This window comes from Tribolium castaneum, chromosome 9 (assembly GCF_031307605.1).
Source record: "Tribolium castaneum strain GA2 chromosome 9, icTriCast1.1, whole genome shotgun sequence".
Classification (NCBI taxonomy): domain Eukaryota; kingdom Metazoa; phylum Arthropoda; class Insecta; order Coleoptera; family Tenebrionidae; genus Tribolium; species Tribolium castaneum.
This window is the reverse complement of record NC_087402.1, coordinates 6,497,966-6,518,753: the sequence shown is the minus strand read 5'-3', so window position 1 is coordinate 6,518,753 and position 20,788 is coordinate 6,497,966. Positions and strand designations below refer to the sequence as shown.

The following is a 20,788-nucleotide window of genomic DNA, read 5'->3' as shown; positions in this document are numbered from 1 at the left end:
CAGCATTGCAAAACGCCAACATTAAAACTAATGTTTTATTATTATTCACGAGCAAGAGTTTCATTTTACTTTACACAATTTTTTAAAGAAATTAACAAACGGATTATGCAGAAGATATGCTCGAAGGCATTTCCGTTGACGTCGATACAATTATATTAGAAAATTTTCTGTCGGTACATTTCACACACGTGTGAGAAGCATTTTCAATGAATTTTATGCTTAAACGCGATTTTTGCATCATGGAAATGAGCACTTCACTTGAATTCCATGCGAAATGAAAGACCATTCCGAGATGTTACCTCTCATTGTTGATGACTATGCGAAAAAATTCAACGGTTTATTGTAAAATTTAGAAGGAAATAAAAATAACGGTTTGGCGATTGAAAATATTCGAGAAAAATGAAAATTTCTCAAGCTCTCGGGTGGGGAGCGAAAGGCGCATCTCCTGCACGAGATGATCTTGAAAATGCGTTAAAGGTTACTGTAGGTCACCATCAAATCGTGACCGAAGATCGCTCCTTGTTACCGTCACGTTAATGTCAGCACAGTAGTGACATCAGAAAACACACCTGCGATAAAATTACCGTATGAAATCGAAAGTTCGATGCTATAATATCACGATAGCGATAAGGTATCTTGGTAACAGAAAGCAACACGACTTTAAATATGGTTTAAATATTTGAAGTAAGGTAATTGCATGCGGAGAATTTAAATTAAAGTACACAACGGCCACTGCTGGACATGGACTTTCACTCTGGTGCCTTTTTAAATTTCGTCTTTTCCACTTACGCTCCTCATTAAAGCCTTGAACTTACCTTTGCGAAACAATAAATTAGTAATAATTGCGCACTTTTTTCCCAGCGACTGAAAAAAAATGGGCTTGCCCTTCAACCGGCTCTGGTTTTACCATTACTTGTGTATAAGTCATGCCTTTCCCGAGTGTTCAATAAATTGCATTTGTATATCTCGGTACCGGGAGTGGCAACGACTAACAATTATTTATCAAATAATCGAGCGGAAAAAATCAGATCAAACGAATTCAGCGAAAGTATTAGAAAAGAAATTTCTTTTCGCGCTTTGACGCGTTTATAGTTTTAGTATAATTCTCGCCATTGATGAGGCTTCGACTCACTAACCCAATTTCGGCTTTGTTTACAATCGAGATGTTAAATGAAATGAATTAGAACCGTGTGACCTTGCTTAATTGATGCACTCTACTAAGAAGTGTTTCTATTGTTGGATGATATTTCTTCTCATGAATATGAGCACACATTCACATACACGCATTGTGTTTTAGACGGAGGAAAAAGCAAAATCGACTAGTGAAAACTGAAATATTCCAGCGATCACAATTGTAAAAATTTTGAAGGCCAACTTTTCAACTCAACAATTACAAGACTTTTATCTTTAATTAAAACGAATCGAAAGGTACAAGATTTTACAATTAGATATTTGCTTTTGTTGAACTGTAGCATAATGATAATTCCAATTAACTTATTACATAAGTTCGTAAGCAAATTGTGAGAGTTTGCAAGTTTTGAAAACAAACAAAAATACCAAATACACACACAAATCGGACGGCTCCACACATTACATAATAGACCCCAGGATAATTAAATCACAATATCGCAAAAAGCAATATTTTAGCTCTAGATAAATAATACATCAGTTTTATTAAATGGCTTCATAAATATTTCATATCTCTCTTCAGACAATAGAATCAATAATATATCATTATTTATACTATTGCGGATATTATTATATAACATATCAGATCAACAGCTAATAAACACCCAATAAACCACAGTGTTCGTGTCCGAGTACGTACCCAACATTCCCATCTTCTGGCATAGCTAAAAGGTTAACGAATGCATTCACGATGTCATCATTAACCAACAATTAAAATAATATCACCGTGGGGAGAACGAGACATATCTCGCATAAAAAATCTTACCTTGAGACGTCCCGTTTAAAAAAATTCAACGTCGTGACTTAGTTGAAACAAAAAAGCAATTTATTATAATGACAACGTCATAAAATTTATAACTACATACGTTGAAAAAAGCAACAATGGCCCGGGGTATCCCCGAAAAATCCCTGAACCGTGTACTACATGACATAATCGACACATATTTAATTAAAATAATTCGAATGTGTGAATTTTTTCATGTCCAATTAAGAAGTGTTGCGTTAAAAGAATTCGTTTTGTCTTTATCTGGGCGAGGTCGTACTCAAAGAAATGCTTTCGGTATTGTTTGCAACGACCTTTGCTGTAAGATCGGCCAAAAAGTGCTTGATCTTGATAAATCATGTTGCATTTACGAAATTTGATCAACTCTTAAACGATTTTAAATGATAGAAACCCACGTAAAAAATGAGCAAACAAAAGTGATTCATTTATCATCTATGAACAGTCGGTTCTTATTAACATCACATTTTCCATAAATTATTGCCAAACTAGTGTAGGTCGTATTTTGTTCGACATTCCTGAGCGAAAAAATTTCTCCACATGCCTTTCTGCATCCAGAGTATTTAACGAATTTATTATTTTATTTTAATTAGAGTTCATGTAATAAGTATCTTGTTATATCATAAAGAATATTGATGGGCATGTGGTATTTCGATCTCAATTTATAATAACGTAATTAGCAGTTTCGAATTAGCATTTATGATCATGAAACGACAGTAGCACGTCAGGCCCTCATAAAATTAATTACAAAATAGCGCACTTAACGTGATTAAGATGTCTTCAATTTTCAGTACTTGACCATGTGTTTAATAAGCAATGATACGCTTCAAAATAACTAAAACAAACAAGAAAGGTATCGTGTCAATGCTAATTATTATCTCGACGTGAAAATGACGCGGACTCATTGTTCGAACATATTCGGTTAATTTTTTTTGAAAAAAAACTTGTTCCGTGTTGGAAGCAAGAAATTCCATTATGACACATGTACAGTAATAATAATAAACCTGTCATCTGATTATTACCGACAAACTGATGTTAATAATACCTGTCAGTCATATATTTTCACGTTGTGGAGATTCCAAACATTACGATTCTGTGATCAAAATTCCCGGGACATAGTTTACATGTCAATTAGATCCATTCCATAAACTGGTTCAAATTATATGAAATCCATCACTTTCATCGAAATCATTGTCAAAAATAACACCAATTGTGTTAGAAAATTTCTCTTCAACATCTGCACACATTTCTCGCGCTAATTATACGAAAATCTGCGTGCAGTGGGATAACTCGAACTATTAAGACACAATTTTGTCATTTTTCTAAAACTGGACTTTCTCCAAGCTTGGATTTTTTTCGATTTTTTTATTTACCTACTTGACATTCATAAATGGATAATTTGTCATCACGTTATAGCCTTAATGTGTTTCAAACTGAAAGCTGACAATAATTACAACGCGATACCAAAAACGAAATAAAATCTCAACTGTCTCGGTCTGTCTAGCAAGAGTACTGTTAGACCAGTTTTTAGCCGAAAAACGGCAAAATTCGCGAATTCTGTTATTCTTCGGCAAATGGCTTGTCAACGTCTTTTTATTTACTGCTAATGGAAAAATTAATTCACTTACATTCCTAGTTTTAATGCGTGGTTAATTAAGAAATTTTTCGAATAATTTTAAACGCGTGTTGTTTGATAATTCGATAGTTATTTATTAAAACAGATCCTGCAAAAAATCTGAAATTAATAAATAATCATTTCCTAAGCGAATAGATTTTTTTAAGATTGTTTGGAAATAATTGCACCTAAAGAATTTATTCGTACCACAATTTCACCAATAACTGTCACGTTATTACTGTATATTTTAGTAAGATAAGATCACAGCTATGCAAACACCGACAAAAAACAAGGAAAAGTGGCCAAACAAAAATTTCCTTATGGTTTTAGAACAGACGTAAAAATAGTTTGGTGTGCAATTAAAAACAGTTAACCATCTCTAGCATTTATGAATAATTTATCAGCGATTCAATTGCAACAAGTAAATCACTTGCAATGCCCAAATCCGGGTGATCGGAAAATCCTGACAAGGAGCGTCCTTGTCAGGTCACATTAAACTAGATGACTTGGATGTCCCCACCCGAAAGCACCGGACTTGGAGGTACGGAAATCCAAGCGCGTTGCTGAAACAATGCATTTCAGTACAGCCACGCCGGGCATAAGACGTAACACGAACCGCTATGTAAACTTCTTGTGATAATTTTAATAAAAAAAAATAGTGAATTTGTGTCCGGTGTGCAAGGAGTTAACTTTATTTTTGGACACGTCGAGCACCAGGAAAATAAAAATGTAAGAAAATAAATCAAAAAAACAAACACATTTGGCCTAGAACTGTCCTAATGAAAATATCCTTACATTGTCTGAAATCACGCCTGAAAATAATACAATCCCTGTGATAATTCAGTGTAACCTATTGAGTAAATGTTAATAATATACCGAGAGAAATATGGAATTTCAGTGTGATTAGACGGGAAGAAAAATCACCACTAAAGTGCATCCTTTAAATACCAAATATTTCAAAACGTCAACAATACCGTTTGACTAATTTAGCTAACGAGGATCGTAAAGGTTAAAATATTAATATTAATTCATAAAGTTTTATTTGGTCGGGCAACCAACTACAAATTTTCGTCGTGTTTTCTGACACCCAAAAAGGTGGAGTCGGTACATTCCAAAATTGGAAGGTCAAAGGACGAGGGTTCCAAACTGGTTTTGATACCGTGGCCGAATTAAAATTATCTCGAAAAAATTTTAAATTCAAATATCACGCCATAAACAATAAACTGTTACAAATTCCGACAAATTTTTTCCGAATAAGGTCACCGAAAATTTGTCCTCGCTTAATCAAAAATACGCTAATCAGACACTTCAACAACTTTAACCTTTTTAATTGTTGTCCTTTATTGTTACAACATTCCGCATAAATGTTCGATCTCGGAATCTTGAAATCTTCGATGAAAGCAATTGCAGATGTGAAGTTCAATGCTGATGGTTTATTTAGCCGTCATTACCCAGATGCTCATTTTCTCTCCTCGCCAAAACCGTCCACTTTCTGTTATTTCGCGAATCACAATTAAAAAAGAAAAACGTACCACGTGAACCTTCACCTGTTGTTCCACAATCATTTATTAGACGATTAATTAAGGAACTAACGCACATTTTAATGAAACTGACCTACATTGCCTGAATTTAGAATCTGGGAAAATATCAACGAACACAAGAGGCGATCTGACAAAAATTCCCAAGCATCTGGAATTAATGACAGTTTAATGCATAAATTGCGAAAAACAGTCCTTGCACCTTGCGATATTATTCTGAGTGACTTGTTAATTAAGATAACAAATATTTTTACAAGGATTGGCGCCTGATTTTTCAACCTGTCAAACTGAGCGTAATTCGAACTTTCCATTACTGTCCCCTACTTTACCATTGTATGGTAATCGTAGTGAGTTTCAACAGTAACGCTCCATAACCTTTACTCCAAACTAATAATTACCGAACACCTTCCAAAATGTAAATGTTGCTTGCACCAATTCGGGCATTTTAACCTCATTGACAACGAAATTACCTGAATGACATGCGTCCTTAGCCTTTAAATCGGCCCACACTTTGCTAAAAATTATCAATTGTGTTTTGAACATAACCGAATTTGGACAAGATTGCATCAAAAGATCACATTTTCGATATTACTTCATAATTACATGTTATCAGAGAGAACAATTTAGGTGCATTATTAATTTTACCGCAGACACGCCTTCGGTCTAAATAAGATGTTTTGACTTGACAAAACTCTTTTTAGCCAAATACGTTGTAGAATTTTATGCAACAACGCGATTACGTCTCTATTGTTGTGAAGTCGGACGTATTGTTCGAACCGAGGACACACATGTGCCTACAATAACACTTGTCAACTCTTGCGAATTAGCAATCACATCTACGCCACTATTATTCAATGTAATAAATACCGGAAATTTTTGGCAGAGTGATATTTGGAAGGAACGCATCCTCGTCCTTCAATTTTTTTGTAAAAAAGCATGACATAATCCAAATCACGAGATTTACGACCAAATCTTCCTCGAGGTGAAAAAATTTCACAAATTTAAATTCCTGCTGTGATTACCCGTTACGGTTTGGTGTAATTAATTAATAAAATCTATTATTATTTAGCTTCCTTGTCGTTACATCATTAACAATTACCCTACTCGTAAGAAAAAAATAATTGAATTTGTTTACTAGGGCATAAATTTTTTAGCTGCATTGAATTTTAATGTGGCAATCCAATTATAAGCAAAAATCAATCACGTTACGTTGAAAAACAAGAGTAAACACAGAACACATTGCAACACATTTTAAGAATTTCACTTTCCCGAATTTTAACAAATAATAAAACTGGAACAGTGTACATTGTTATTAAACGCGAGCACTGGCATACGTGTTTGGAAAAAATGTCGTGAAGCGTAACCGTTACAAAACACAAGATCTAAATATTGTTTAATTTGTAACAATTAGCAGTTTGGCGTACGCTTTCTTCGCAAAATACCTTGAGAAAACCACCTTTCTCTCGCATTTTCTGATTTTCCGACCACGCCTTCCGGCGTCTCGATGACAAGGCCAGAGCATAAAACCACAATAACTGTCACGAACGAAGGCTGAAAGAAAAGAATCGAGAAACCCGACGGTGGTTCCCGTTCACCGTTGGAACGAAATTGTAAGAGTAAAGATCTGGTTTTACTTTCATTGAAAGAGCGGTCAGTTGTGTTTGTTCTGCGGTTGCAAATTAAATTACTACGATTGCAAATGAAGATTCACTTCACGCTAAACACAACCACGTAACTGTTACGTTACGAAAAAACCAACAATGGTGACTACTTCATGTCATTTTTATTAACCATTGTTTCTGTTTTTATTACAGATGTCCTGGTGGCTTCTCACGTGCCTACTAGCAGTATGGATTCTGACTTCGACGGGAGAAGAAAGAAAACTTCACAGATTAGTCGGAGGCCATTTGAGAATTTATCATGAAGATCCCTCCGATGCTGAACTGCTCGAAGCATTAGCAAGTGGTTCAAAAAATAAGAAAAATCAAAAAAATGACGACGAGGAGAAGAAAACACTGAGCCAACAAGTCGCTGATGGGAAATACGGACTGATCCAGAAAGAACTTTTTGCAAAACCGTCGAAACGTCCTGGGGTACTTAGTTACGACAGTAACCCTGAAGTCCCCAAAGACAATATTAATAATTTGGGTGGACTGACCAAAAACGAGATTTGGTTGGCGGAAAACCACCTTCTAGTCCTCAAAGGTGGTACTTATCCGCCCCATGATGATAAAACGGACAATTCGGCGACGTCCTGGCCCCCGATCGACGACTACAAGGCGCCCCATCGTCAAGTCAAAATCCCCGCACACCCCAAAGTACCGCCGCCATTTCCCGTCCAACTCACCGACGACGGCCCCTTGCAAATCCTGGGCACAAATTCTTCGCGAACGCTTAATGGCACGTTCGACCAAACGGCCTTCGCCGTACCTCCCCCAGAAGGCTTCGACCCGGGTCCGTACCTCCCGCCTAACCATCAATATTCGTCCAACGCTACTCCCGGGCAACCTCCGTTCCCAATACCTGCGTACCCTTCGGGGGAGTACCTTCCGGGGGCACCGTTCCCCCCGTACAACTTGAACGGTACTTTACCTCCTTTTTTCGCTTCTTTACCCCCGGGAGCCGCCATACTACCACCACCGAACCAAACAGAACCGTTCGACGAAGACGACCCTTCGATCTACTATCCTCCGCCTTACAGTTTCTACTACCCAAAGGATAACTCATCGGCGGTACCAGCCGGACCTCTAGTACCCGGAATTATTCTACCGCCCCCACCGGACTTTTTCGGTCCTTTGGAGGAAACAACGAAACCAACAAGACACAGAATGAAAACCACGACCACTCCGCCACCACAAATTCACCCAACTACGACAGCGGTACCGCCAACTTCGGTACTTAAAACACGGAAACCGATCAAAATACTTCCGGTGCATATCCCGGCTGAAATTAACAACGAATTGAAACCAATAGTGACGACAAGTGCGCCGAAACTTGTTACAATTCTCCCGAAAAATCGTACCACTCAAAAGACGCGTCCACCAAGTGTGACTATTTTAAAACCAGTGAAACCTTCCAGTGCTCCTCCTAAGATTTACGTGTACGGTAACGAATATTCCGTTTACAAACCACCAAATCGCTCCAAAACTGTCATCAGTACGACTCAAGTGCCCCTCAAAGTGTACTACAGTACTTCGAACGAAATCGAAACAAATTCTATAACTCACGCACCGGAACGGTACCACATTGGTACCCGACGTGCCAAAACAACAACAAAATCACCAACACAGTATTACTACTACGAGGAACAACCAAAAGAAGTCACCACACGTAAACCGTACTACGACATACCCAAAGAGTACTACATTCCGGCAAAACAAGTCCAACAACCGAAATTTATTTACGTGCCAACGCGCCCCCAAAGACCACGCTATCGGTTTGTGCAAACCCCCAAAACCGACACGTTCAGCATACACATCGCAAGACTCCAGAAACAAATCCATCAGTACTACACAACCCCCCGCCCGACTTACAACAGACCATCCCCAAAACCCGTCTATCAATTCAGCTTCGAAGCGTCCAACTACCGGCCCCAAAGACCCCAAATCGAAGACCCCCAAGACAAATTCCGCCCGTTACCGAAATACAGTGTCCAAATCCAGCCCGCAATTGAAATCATCCCAACGGAAGCTCCCACCGAACGACCGAACTACGAATACGCCGAAAATCCCAAACCTGCGCCAACGCCACGCCCGATTAGCCAGTTCGCCTTCGTGACCCCTAATCCAGTCTATCAGGGTTTCTATACCAAACCTGACGAAGGTTTCTTTGACGAAAACACGAAGCAATATTTTACAACGTTTGGGCAAAAACTGGCACCTGGTACCACACCGTTGCCGCCAAGACGGCCCCCGAAACCCAGCCTTGAAGGCGACACCGCTGTTAATTTCCTTCCTCCACGTCCCACCATCAACCCGGACGCCGAATTCGTGCCAATTAACCCCAACCAACAACGAGTCAACTACCCCCAAGTGGTCAAGTACCCGCGACCGGTTCAATACGCTCAAGAGACGCGTCAACAAAACCGCGAAACTGTTAAAAATGAAGGACGGGACGGTTCCTTCATTTCGTATCAATTGCCGGGAGATGACGGCGCTCATTTTTACTTTTTGACGCCACAATTGGCCCAAAGTCGGGCACAAGGTGCAGGGTATTACTACTCACAACCGAGAATACGACGAAATAAAGAAAGGTGAAGTGTTAGTGACTTGATATTGACAGAGCTGTGAGTTTGTGGCGATTCCTATCTGTAATTTAGTGCCTATTTTTAATTGGTCTGTGATCGTGTAGCGCCGGCTTTTCGACAAAACGAACTCAAAAAATCATAGTTAAGTGACGGAGATCCACGAACAAATTGTTATTCTCACTTGTAAATCAGTGGTCGAAATTTTGTACGAGCTTATTTATATTAACAGTGTATCAAAGTGATAAATTATTGTACCAGGTGATCAGCAATCACCCCGTACGTTATTAGACCATACTACCACTTTGTTAAATTATTTTTTAATAATAAAAAACCTTATCTAACGACTCACCGGTGTTGAGCTCCTGTTCGGCGTTCTCGTCCTTGAGGGGCTCATCGAACAGATGCAGGTACACTTCAATGGCACATTTGGCGGCTTTGAAATAAAACGGGTGTCCTCTGAGCACATCCTCAAGTCGCAAGAGCCCCACGTACGACCGCAGCGTCATTTTCCGCATACAATAAGTGTGGAAATCAAACTGGTCCTCGATAATTTCCGAAAAGTGCTGTAAAAACCCCCGTAATTTTCCTAAAAATTCAGCGGTGAGCCCCCTACCCTGTCCGTCTCGTGGCACTTCTTCAAAGCCTCCCCGTATTTGCCCAGGCGCTGGTAGGCCAAAGCACATTCGGTTTCGAACCACATGCATTGCATTTCGTTGAGATTTTCCATCGCTGAAACACCCTCTCGTGTGAACTTGGCACAGGTGTCTTCGGCTTCTTTTACCCGATTTGCCCTGAGCATATATTTGGCGCATTTCGAATTGATGTAACGGTCGGCGGTGTCGAGGGCTTGCGCCTCGTCGAGCCATTTGTACGCCTCTTGTGGATCGCCGGCGTGCTAAGCGAGAATTACGACATGACAAACAGTGTTCTCGCGTAAATCGTGTTAATGTAACGATTTTAAAACAATAATGAATGATCATCGGAGGCATTTATGCGATTGTGGAGCGTTTCACATTGTTACTAAGACAATTATAACGACAGAGCCGTATTTAGGGGCTCCTGAGCGAGATTTTTTTTTATTTTTTGCGATATTTTCTTAAGAAAGGCGAAAAACACATAGTATAAAATTTTTATTTGTGGCGTCTGTTCTCGTGGTAGTTCGCTTGGAACTGGATGCTGTCATTGTAAAGTAAGAAAAAATTTAAAATTTCGATTAATAATCAACGTTTTTTTAACTTATATCGACAAAATGGAAAGTCAAAACACCTCAAATTTCAGCTCTTCTCAAGGAGAAGTTGGGATCTCGGTGAATGTTTTGTTGTAGTAAGATATGAGTACTATTATTTTTTTCACCGAATTTAAATAATTCACTTAAATGATACTCCAGCTTTTAATGAGCAAAATTATTCATACTCTAAATCTGGTATAGTTTTTTTGACATAAAATTAAAGATTACCTACTCATATTAAAAAAAAACATGAAAAACTTCTTAGTATTGTCGTAATTTCGCTACATATCTCGTACGTAGGTACAATATTTATTTTATTTTATTTGACTTTGTTTTCTGCAGTATTTTTTGTAAAAATCAAACTAAAATTTAATTTATTCCCTACAGTTACTATAAGAGAATTTATTTACAGCTTGTGTTACATTTTTCTGGCAAAATTTATGTAAAATCTTATTATTGAAACATTTGGGTTTGTTTGAATGAAAATCAAGACAAATCTGGACACGAACGTAATACAGGATAAAACATCTTAATTCTAAACCTTTCCTGGCTTAATTCAGACCATATTCTTCAGATATTAGTCAATCTAATTTTTTTGGGAAAGTAGAAAATTTCCAAAACGGTCGTTATTTTTCATCTATAGCTAACAGTTTGTGAGATTAGTTGGAATAGAAGAACTTTTTATTTATATTTTTTATTACACTTATTAGACAATTTAGACAATAAATACTTCAATTTTTCAAACTCAAAGATTCTGAACCTGTTCTTACTGTTCATCTACAAGTTTTTAATTTTTAACATAATTTGAGGTTTGAAAAACAACAAAAACACTTCTGAAACTGTTTCTTTTTTGATTTTTTTATTCTTTTTTTGGTAAATTGGAGGATCAAACCTACACGAATGCAATTTTTCTTCCAAAAATTGTTCAAGAATTCCAAAACTCTCCTTACCTTTTTTCTTCTTTTTCTTCACTTAGAACTAAGAGTTTTTAAAATATGGGCAAACTTTGGTACATCAATAAAGATTAGTCGAAATAGATGAGTTTTTAATATTTATTAAAGTTAGATAGTTCACAAATTGCCACTGGAGTACCTATCAAGCTGGAGCTTTTTTGTCTACAAACGATAGTTTTTAAATTATCAGTGAAAGTTGGAGGAATTGATACATATTTATTTTGTAAAAGCCATACAACCATGTCTGAAGATTCTAAAACTGTTTATATTTCTCAACTACAGCTAACAGTTTTTGAGATAACGGTCATTTCGTTCCTCGAAATCTGTTTTGATTTTTTTTTTTCTAAGAACGATAGTTTTTGAGACATCAGATAAACTAGTTAACATTTTGTTACTCCTGAATACGCTCCTGTATTTGACAAGTTCAGTAATCAATCACCGGTGCAATTATTGCTATTGTCTGAGATGACTGACAGCTAGTTAGCCAATGTAACAATTTGTTTTAATTATATAACAAATCCGGAGCTACAGTGGTTTCAGTGTTGTAGTTAGGCAGCCAGTGAAGCACTTACCTTGTAGATCCTGCCTTTGGTAACGAAGAGTTCGATTAAGGTCGGTGTGTGTTCAATGGCGGCATCAATGTAGCTCACAGCCTTTTCTGTCTGGTTGAGATAATCGTGATGCTGTGCTAGATAATAGTAAACCCAGAGCAGTGCAGACGCTGGTTCTTTGGGTCCATTGTTCAGTTCGGCTTCACTGTATTTGCCCACTTTCTTTAGCGCATCCACGTATTGTAACATTAAATTTTCGATAATTTCCACTTTACTCTTATCTGTATATAACGACCGCAAATCGACGAAAAGTGGAGGTACGCCTTTCGACAGCGACCTCCTCATGTATTTATCGACGAGAGTTTTAAATTGTTCACCGACCGCGTAATTTAATGGCAGTCTTCGTGGCGGCATCGCTCGCGGATATTTTTCGGAACACTCTAGGTAAAAATTAACAACGTCTTCGGGTTTGGTCAGTTTTTTCGCTTCGATTAATTTATTATAGTACATGGTATTTTCCGGATTTCTTTGGATTAGTTCCTCGTAATATTTTGCGGCTTTATCGAAATTTTTCAATTTTAGATTTAGTTCACCTAGGTTTTCTTTAAGCGTCAGCTTGTCAACGATCTGATCTTGGGAGGATTCTAAATGTTTCAAGGCCTCTTTTAAATCGCCAGACTCTTGGATTACCAGATTTTGATAAAGTAACAATTCGCTGTGCTCGTAATCGTAATTATTCCCTTTCTGCAACGAAATTTATACTTTTTAGACTCATTACTTGCTTTCGATCGCACGGTACTACCTGCTGTTGGTCCAAAAATGTCTCTAATATGTTCAATGCGTTCTTGTAATCTTCTAACAAATGAAACGACATAGCATAACCGATCCAGGAAGCTCTCTGCGTTGGCCTGAGCATAAGCAGCTGGTAGCGTGTGTCCTACGACAAAGTGTACCAAAATTATAAATAAAAACATCACACAACAAAGTTGTATCTCTCATTTGTGCTTTCAAGAATATTTTAAAGTTTTAAATTAACTACTGCAAACCCCCGACTTTTGAGTATTTTAAACTGGAAGATAAAATATCCCCGAGTTTGATAATATTTTTACTACGTAACATTATCTATGTTAACACTAAAAAAATATATATATAAAATTTTTGTGAAAAAATTTGAGATAGGAAAACCCATCAGCAAATATTGTTAAAAATAAAGATGAATTGGCGATGGAAACGTGAAAAGCAATGATTTTTTGAAAACTAAAGGAGTGAAAATATTAATCAATTAACTGATTTTGGTGGTTTATCAAACCGCTTAATCAAAAAAAAAATCTACTTTCTAGATCAGTTGTCTGGATGAAAAGAAAATATAATTTTTAAGGCATCTAAAAGATGACAAGAAAAGTTTTAAATTTATCTCGCTATATTTTTTAAGTACATTTCTGACGAATCTGGGAGTACTGATGAACAAGATGTACTAAATTTTGAAGAAAAATTTTATTTTATTTTTCCATGAAATAGTTTATAAGTAGTGTTGTTGTACCAATACTTATAATCATGTTGCTACCTCTAATAAATTCTTCTTAGTTTTTGTGCATAAATTATTATTTCTCTTAAGAGAAATTAAGAGGACAAAGATCAAGTCACCATCCACTTATAGGAAAATTCACTTCCATTTATTAAAAAAAAACACTAGATCAAAAACTATTTTATTAAACTAGAAATAATTTTTTAGAGCATTATCTTTTACCAAAAAAATCCCCGCAGTAGGGTACCAAGTACAATTAAAAAATTTTTTGAAAATCTAGAAAACTAAAAAAAAACAAAAAATATTCTTGAAAAATTTTCACGTTTTTAAAGCAGTTTTAAAGCAGTAAAATCATTAAAATATATAATTATATAATAAAATAATATAATGAAATTATATTATATAATAAAAATACAAAAAAATAAATAAATAAAATTCGAATAAATACAACTACTACAACCGTTAAAAATATGAATAATAAGAAGGGTGTTCTGAACTTTTTTAGATTAATTCTCCACAAATTATTTTTACACTTTTTGCATCTTCAACCGTATTGGGAGACTTTTTAAAAATACGGAAGGAAAGGTGAGGTGAAATTTAGTAACAATTCTTTTTTTTTGATAATTTTAATTAATTTTAACTTTATACAAAGTACTCAATGATCAATGTACCGTTTTTATTTGCATTGCCTTCCCCTTTATTTAAAAACAGGTAATTTTTCGATGCTCTTAAAATGTTGTCTAAAAAAAATCTTCTCACAAATAGAAAAGTTGGTGCATTTTTTAAAATTTTATTCAACCAGTTTTCATGAAAATTTAAATCGATCTTATATACGTTGCTACTTATTGTTGCCTTTAGAGAAAATTTCATTATTCCAAACCCTAAGTAAAATCCAACACCGGTTATTCCTTTATCGATTGACTCACTTTACCTTATTGAATGAATAAGGCAAACTGCGTTCAAGTTTTCTGATCCCATTGAATATGTTTCAGCCCCAAAATAATAAAAACATTTAGGAAACAATCAATATTTCAAAAAAAAATAGCCTAATAACAAAGAATTTAAATAAATGGCTGGATAACAAATTGTTTTAAATAATCTCATTTTATTACATAATTATAACAATTAACCGAAGCGTGAAAATGTGCAAAAACGCAATTTGTTGATTGAGTTGAATAAATAAGAAACCGTCAACTGAACCAACGATAAGAAATATTCTGGGGCTTATCTACCTTAAATATACGCCATCAAACAAACTGATACCAAGTAAATATGCTCAGTGAATAAATTAATTAATAGCATTTTTTTATATAAAATATTAGTCCAACATTATGCTTGAATGTGGACTAATTTTGGCAAAGATCAATAAATGCAAATGAGTTTTTTCTTCCCAAAACATTGTGTTATTTGTATAACTTGTTAATACCGCTCATGTGTAAGGAGCACGTTATAAAACAACTTTAGTGGCCCAGTTTAATGCCTGGCGAAAATGATAAAATTTAATTACGTGAAAATCGTTCGTTTCCAATAACACGAAATAACAGTAAACAAGTTGGGTTCTTTATTTATAGTGATTGTAGTCTATAATCAGTAACCACAGTCCAATCTAATTTCCATGATGAATAAAATCAGAATGCAGCGCGCTTCAAGGTTGCAAAACAAACCGCCATTGTTAATACTCACTCTGTACCCCTCCAAATCGCGCATTTGTATCTGTAGCAGAGACAGGTCCCTAAGAATTTGCATATTGTCCTTTTCCCACTTGAGCGCATTGCGATAACACTTGATGGCTTCGTCGTACTTTTTGTCAGCCCTTTGTAAAAGTCCGTAAACATGCCAACAAACGTGCGAGCGCAAGTCGTTCCTCAAACCTCTCCTCACGTACTCGTAGGCCTCCTCTTTGCGCCCGAGACAGTTCAGCGTCAGGCCTTTCATGGCCAAGGTCTCTAAAAACCACGTTTGATTAACCGCACACTGGGCCCCACAACTAACCTCCATGCTCTGTGAATTTGGGGTTTGACAGGATCTGCTTTGCAAATTTCAGCCCATTTTTGTATTGCTTCTGTTCGTAACATCTCTGCAACAAGGAGACGGTTGTACACAAAGTATAAATAGACGGAAAATGGGGGTTTGGGCCAAGCGTTGGCCGCAGTTTTTAAGGTTATATCACTCCGAGTGGTGCAAATGCGGCGATTTAGCGCTATTTGCACGGCACAAGAACCGAAATGAGTCAGGGAATTTCGTTATGCATTATTTTTGTTGATATCAGCCGGCTATCTTAGGCTATTACATACTAACCAAAATTCTTTTAAATAAGGCATTTTCTTTCGGTGGTAGCGGATTGCTTGAGGGCATTTTTCCTTGCACTAAAACGTTAACTTTTAAGCCCGGTTTAAACGAAATTTGTTAGAAATCAAAACCTCGTGGCCAGATACCTCCTCAAATGTCGATCGTCGTCACGTGACTAATGTCGCTTGTCGCCCCCAAACAGTGTCGATAATACAGGGAACTAGGCATTTTCAAAAATCGAATTTATTGATAAATTAAATACATTTGTAACAAAAATATCGTCTCGTCGACTTCCAACTCGACGGTGTTTAATTTCTTCATAATCACGTCGATTTTCTGCAAAATTTCTCGTTCTGGTGGCGTGATCATTTCCTCAATCTGCAAGCAAATTCTCAGAAAAAAATTAATAATCCATTGAAATTAAAGCTTTCATTTTTGATATAAATTACTGTAGAGTACTTAAAAACGTTTACTTTGTGTTAAACCCCAAGACGGAGTTAAAAAAAACAGAATTAAGTGTTTTTTTTTAAATTACTCAAAATCGGAAAGAGCTGGAAAAAAGTTTGTAAAGCATAAAATATTACATAACTTACATAATGACTTTTTTGTTATTATTCAAATTAACAAAGGGTGATTGTGTAAAGAAATAAAATGTAAAAAAAGTAAAAACTATCAAAAACATTTTCGGCTGAGTTCGAATACGAAAGTCGATTTTGGATTTTTAAATATTGTGAAAAAGACGTTTTGACAAAAAATTTACAATATTCTAAAATTGGACAAATGTTTCATTCTCATCCTCGTATCTTCCTTCTACATAAAGCAAGGAACTTTTTTATGCAAAAGATACTACGTAAAACTGCATTTATTGAGGAATCTTTTGCAAATAAAAAAAAATGTTTCTAGCTTTATCCAGAAGAAAGATACAAAGATGTAAATGCAAAAGTTAGGTTTTTGTAAATTTTTCACCAAAACATCTTTTTCGTTGAATTAAAAAAATCTATGACTCAACATTTTTAAATACCCCACAATAACTTACATAAAAAATGCACGCTTTTCCACAACATTTCGATTTAAAGGCTTAGTTAGCTAGACTTTAAGGTCATGGTTAGCCTTCCGCGCAAACATGTAATTAATAATGACAACACGTTTCAAAAAATTTGTGTAAAAAATTATTTTAATTTATTCCCACTCTCGTGTGGTGTTCGATAACTAGTTTTTGACCATTTTTTTGAATATTTAATAAATAATATTTAATAATTTAATATAAGTACGACAAATTTAACACTTATAATGATCGCTTTGTTAGAACCTGGTAGTTTTGTTTCACAGACGTAAATTTAAAAAATCTCTAATTCAAAAAAAAAAAACATACAGACTAAAAACTACAGATACTAACAATCTGCTAGGTTAATAATAGTCATTTACTAAGTGAAATATTGTAAATGCTTGGTAAAATAATCTAAATGCAAAGTGATAATTTTCTTTTAATGAGATTTTCTAAGAAATAATAATAGTAATTACTCCTAATAAAACATATACCTCCCTAAGTATCTAACATCCACTTGCTAAGGTAGATATTTGCTATGCTAGTCAAACAATTTTTGATGTAAAAATTTGATTAAAAACCTCTCTAAAAAATAAAAAGTAGTAGCCCCTCTTCTAATTAATAAAAAAAATTGATTTTTTTTTCTTAAATACTATAAATTATCTTCAGTTGAACTTATGTTTTCACACAGCGTTTATATTTATTTTTTACCTAACAATTACTATTTTCACCCAGCATTTAATTTATTCCAAAAAATTACTGGTAGCAGATGTTAAGTAAACCATATGAAAATGAATGATTTTCTGGCTTTCATAATCGTCAAAAAATAATCAATTGAAAGAGTACTTAAAATAATATTACTAAAGATTATATAAATTTAACAATGTGAGCTCCTATACAGACATGTGCGGACAGATATTTTGTCGGTTATTTATCCGCAATAATATTGTTCGGACAAATGTGCAGACGGCTAACCACGGCCAAAATATAAAAATAAGAAAAACTTACGTCAGATAATTGCTCGTCTGCCGCCCCCTGTGCCCTCATCCCCATAATAATCGTGTCAACACGTTGTTTCTTATCGATAATTCTCTTATGAACCAACCTTTCGTGATTTTTTCTAGTCATAATATTAAATAAAGTTTTATAACACAATTCTAGAGTCATTCGCACGATTTGGTCCAAGTTTGTATAAAACAAAGTGAAGCTTTTATTAGGACCATTACTGGTCGATTTTTTCAAATCCTGGACTTGCAAAAAATTCTCTTCCAGGAGCTGATAAGAGAGCCGTTTTGCTTCTTTAGCCGGAATCATTGCCAGTTGTTGAATCTGATCCGGTTCTATGTATTGTTTCGACTTAACAAGACGGAAAATCCGGGCGGCTTTAGTATCGAATTTTTCCAAAACTATCTGTTCCACAGTCTCCCATGCAAATTGAGTGAACGTCTCTTTCAGAAAAATTTGAAAAGAACCGCCACCTGCCTCTCCCGACTGTCTAATTAATTTAGAACTGTCTTGCTCTAAAAAAAAATATTTGGACTGGCAACAACTTTGACTAACGACTAATGACTAACCCAAGACATTAACGTATTGGTCAAAAAACGCCAAAAGGTGTTGATGAGTGGCTTGTTTCCTTACAAGGTCCCGAATTTCAACAATAGGGACTGGATTCGAGACCTCAGCCCAAGGCTGTGTCCTAATGTACATTTGTTGTAGCAAAAGTCTGACAAATTCACCCGCGTTTTCGTCAAACTTTTTAATAAAAGCATTCACAATTAATTTGTCTCTCATGTCTTGATGAAACCTATCGAAGTTAACAGTCCAGTAAACGCCCTGGTCAGGGAGAGAATCCACTGGTGCTTTATTGCTCTGAACTAAGGCAATTTGTTTAAAATCAATTGTCGGAGGTGCAAACTGTTCCGTCTCTTTTATCACTAAACTAGGAACAGGTTTATCTTCCATACTATACGGCAACCGTATCAAATATTGCGCGGCCAACAATGAAAAAAATTTTTCTCTTAAAGCTAAAATTGTCACGTTTTTGTTATGATCTTTTTTCAGTCTCTCAATCACTTTCAGGATTAATTCAGACGCCGTCCAGTAGCTCCGCTGTAGCAATTCTTCCATAATTAATTCACACTCAGTCCCAAATTTCTTTTTAATTAAATTAATGTATTTGGCGTAGCGCAACATTAATAAAACACGCTCATGTTGCAGTGTATAATTTGCAACGTTTTCATTGCGATTGGGGGTGAACGTGACCAATCTGTACTTTATTAAAATACATAAAGCTTCCTTGACCTACAATTAATAAAATAAGGGGCAAAAAGTGCACAGTTTCATTTAAAATACCTTAGATATGGGCAAATCTGTGTGCTTTTTGATGTACAGAAGGGGCACAGTTCCGTACTGAAACAAGTAAGTGCCCACCTTCTCGACCACGGGGCCGAAACGTTCGAGTAAAATAAGGGAAACTACCCTTCCGTATTGAATCGACATCGGGATCAAATAAAAAATATTGCAATGTGATTACTTAGAAAAAATTAGGTTAGGCTGCTTGTCAAAATGTAGAAATACAGGTTTCTTTGTTACCGGGAAAATAATCAGTGGTCCGTGGGTTTTAATTTAATTTAATTAGGAACTAATTTATTGTTTCTTAGTGCAAAGCAACCTAATTCGAATTACTTTAAGTTGGAATTAAAAGTTTCATTTGCTTCGTCTAGGCCATACACTTGTTATATATTTGGTTGCATAAGCAGTTTTTGAATCCTGAATAATAAACTTTTTTTATTGTTAAATATGCAAACGCTTGCCTAAATACATTTTTAAATCGGCAATCGAATTGATTTATTGTTAAAAAACCTGCCACAAGTCCATTAACTGATGTAAATTATTGGCAATAAATAATCCTAATTACATACAGGCATCGGGCCTTCAATTCAGTTTTGAAATTTTTCAATAATAATTTTGTAATTGAGTCTCGTGAAAAATTCATTAGGCATAGGCGCTAAGAAGGTGTAACCTCCATATGCAATTTTTAAATTGTTTACAAATAAGTTTATTAAAAATTTATAAGCAGAAGGTGATGATGAGGTGCGATTTATAGAAACAGATGCGTCGTCGGCTTGTGGGTTTACGAATCCATATTTATGAGATTGTTCATAATTCAATTAATTACAAATTATTCATATAATTTATGTCGTTTTGACTTTACCATTGTGCAACTCCGATGATGGTTTACTTATAAATTGTACTTGCAACTCGACTTTACTACTTTATTAAAAAAAACACGTGGACTTGTAGGTGGCTTAAATCACGACTACTCAAAACACAAATCCGCTTATTAAAAAATAAAGTAAATAAAATTTGAATAAACAAATTTAAGGTCACACATGTGAATAATTGCACAAAATGTTGGCTCCGCCACACCCTCAAATCGTTACTACAAAAAAGTCATAAACAAATGACATCAATTCAATTAGTAAATCAATATAAAAGTAGCAAGTCACGTAAAATAATCCAGAAAAAAATTTAATATCAAGTTTTTTAACCCAGTCATATACAGCAGGTCCATAAATTATTGCCTAAGTAGATGTGACAGGAAGGGGAGCTAGACGGCTTGGTAACAAAAACTGCACGCATGACAAATGATACCGGTCGATTTAAACCGAATTCCTTCATGCCATGAATAAACCGGCAGTGATTCTCAAAACCCACCACAAAAGAAGATTTAACATATTTTAACTCATTAAAAAAATATGAAACTGTGGTGGCTCCTAAACCTGAATATTTTACCCAAAGTAGCCTAAGACTTGAAATTAAGTTGGCA

The 20,788-nt window shown here is 35.6% G+C and overlaps 3 protein-coding genes across 6 annotated transcripts in view; 1 reads left to right on the top strand and 2 right to left on the bottom strand.

The window, feature by feature from the left end:
* Naa15-16 (N(alpha)-acetyltransferase 15/16) overlaps window positions 1-16,182 on the bottom strand; it is a 29,956-nt gene extending 13,774 nt beyond the window's left edge. The window contains exons 1-8 of one of the 2 annotated variants that reach the window (XM_008194063.3): window positions 16,046-16,182; window positions 15,924-15,991; window positions 15,618-15,702; window positions 15,309-15,571; window positions 12,903-13,037; window positions 12,122-12,844; window positions 9,982-10,263; window positions 9,718-9,931 (exon numbers count right to left, since the gene is read on the bottom strand). In XM_008194063.3, the coding sequence (XP_008192285.1) occupies window positions 9,718-9,931; window positions 9,982-10,263; window positions 12,122-12,844; window positions 12,903-13,037; window positions 15,309-15,571; window positions 15,618-15,702; window positions 15,924-15,980 (1,759 nt within the window). In that variant the 5' untranslated portion in view covers window positions 15,981-15,991; window positions 16,046-16,182. Of the gene's footprint in view, window positions 1-9,717; window positions 9,932-9,981; window positions 10,264-12,121; window positions 12,845-12,902; window positions 13,038-15,308; window positions 15,572-15,617; window positions 15,703-15,923 lie in introns of both variants that reach the window. The other variant, XM_970509.4, reaches the window with a different exon arrangement.
* Window positions 4,153-9,712, top strand: LOC103312700 (uncharacterized protein). Of its 3 annotated transcripts, none has more exons than XM_008194061.3 (2): window positions 4,153-4,313; window positions 6,937-9,712. In XM_008194061.3, the coding sequence occupies exon 2, from the start codon at window positions 6,937-6,939 to the stop codon at window positions 9,376-9,378; it is 2,442 nt and encodes an 813-aa protein (XP_008192283.2). In that variant the 5' UTR covers window positions 4,153-4,313; the 3' UTR covers window positions 9,379-9,712. The 3 variants fall into 3 exon arrangements, with proteins under 3 accessions (XP_008192283.2, XP_064215053.1, XP_015834684.2); XM_064358983.1 differs by lacking the exon at window positions 4,153-4,313 and adding an exon at window positions 6,649-6,732; XM_015979198.2 differs by lacking the exon at window positions 4,153-4,313 and adding an exon at window positions 6,756-6,885.
* Polr3C (RNA polymerase III subunit C) lies at window positions 16,142-20,693 on the bottom strand. The gene is made up of 4 exons (XM_008194060.3): window positions 19,312-20,693; window positions 18,534-19,260; window positions 17,968-18,479; window positions 16,142-16,292 (listed from the first exon to the last, which is right to left on the bottom strand). Exons 1-4 carry the CDS (start codon window positions 19,456-19,458, stop codon window positions 16,158-16,160), a joined length of 1,521 nt encoding a protein of 506 aa, XP_008192282.2. The 5' UTR covers window positions 19,459-20,693; the 3' UTR covers window positions 16,142-16,157.
* Window positions 20,694-20,788: the final 95 nt, after the last annotated feature.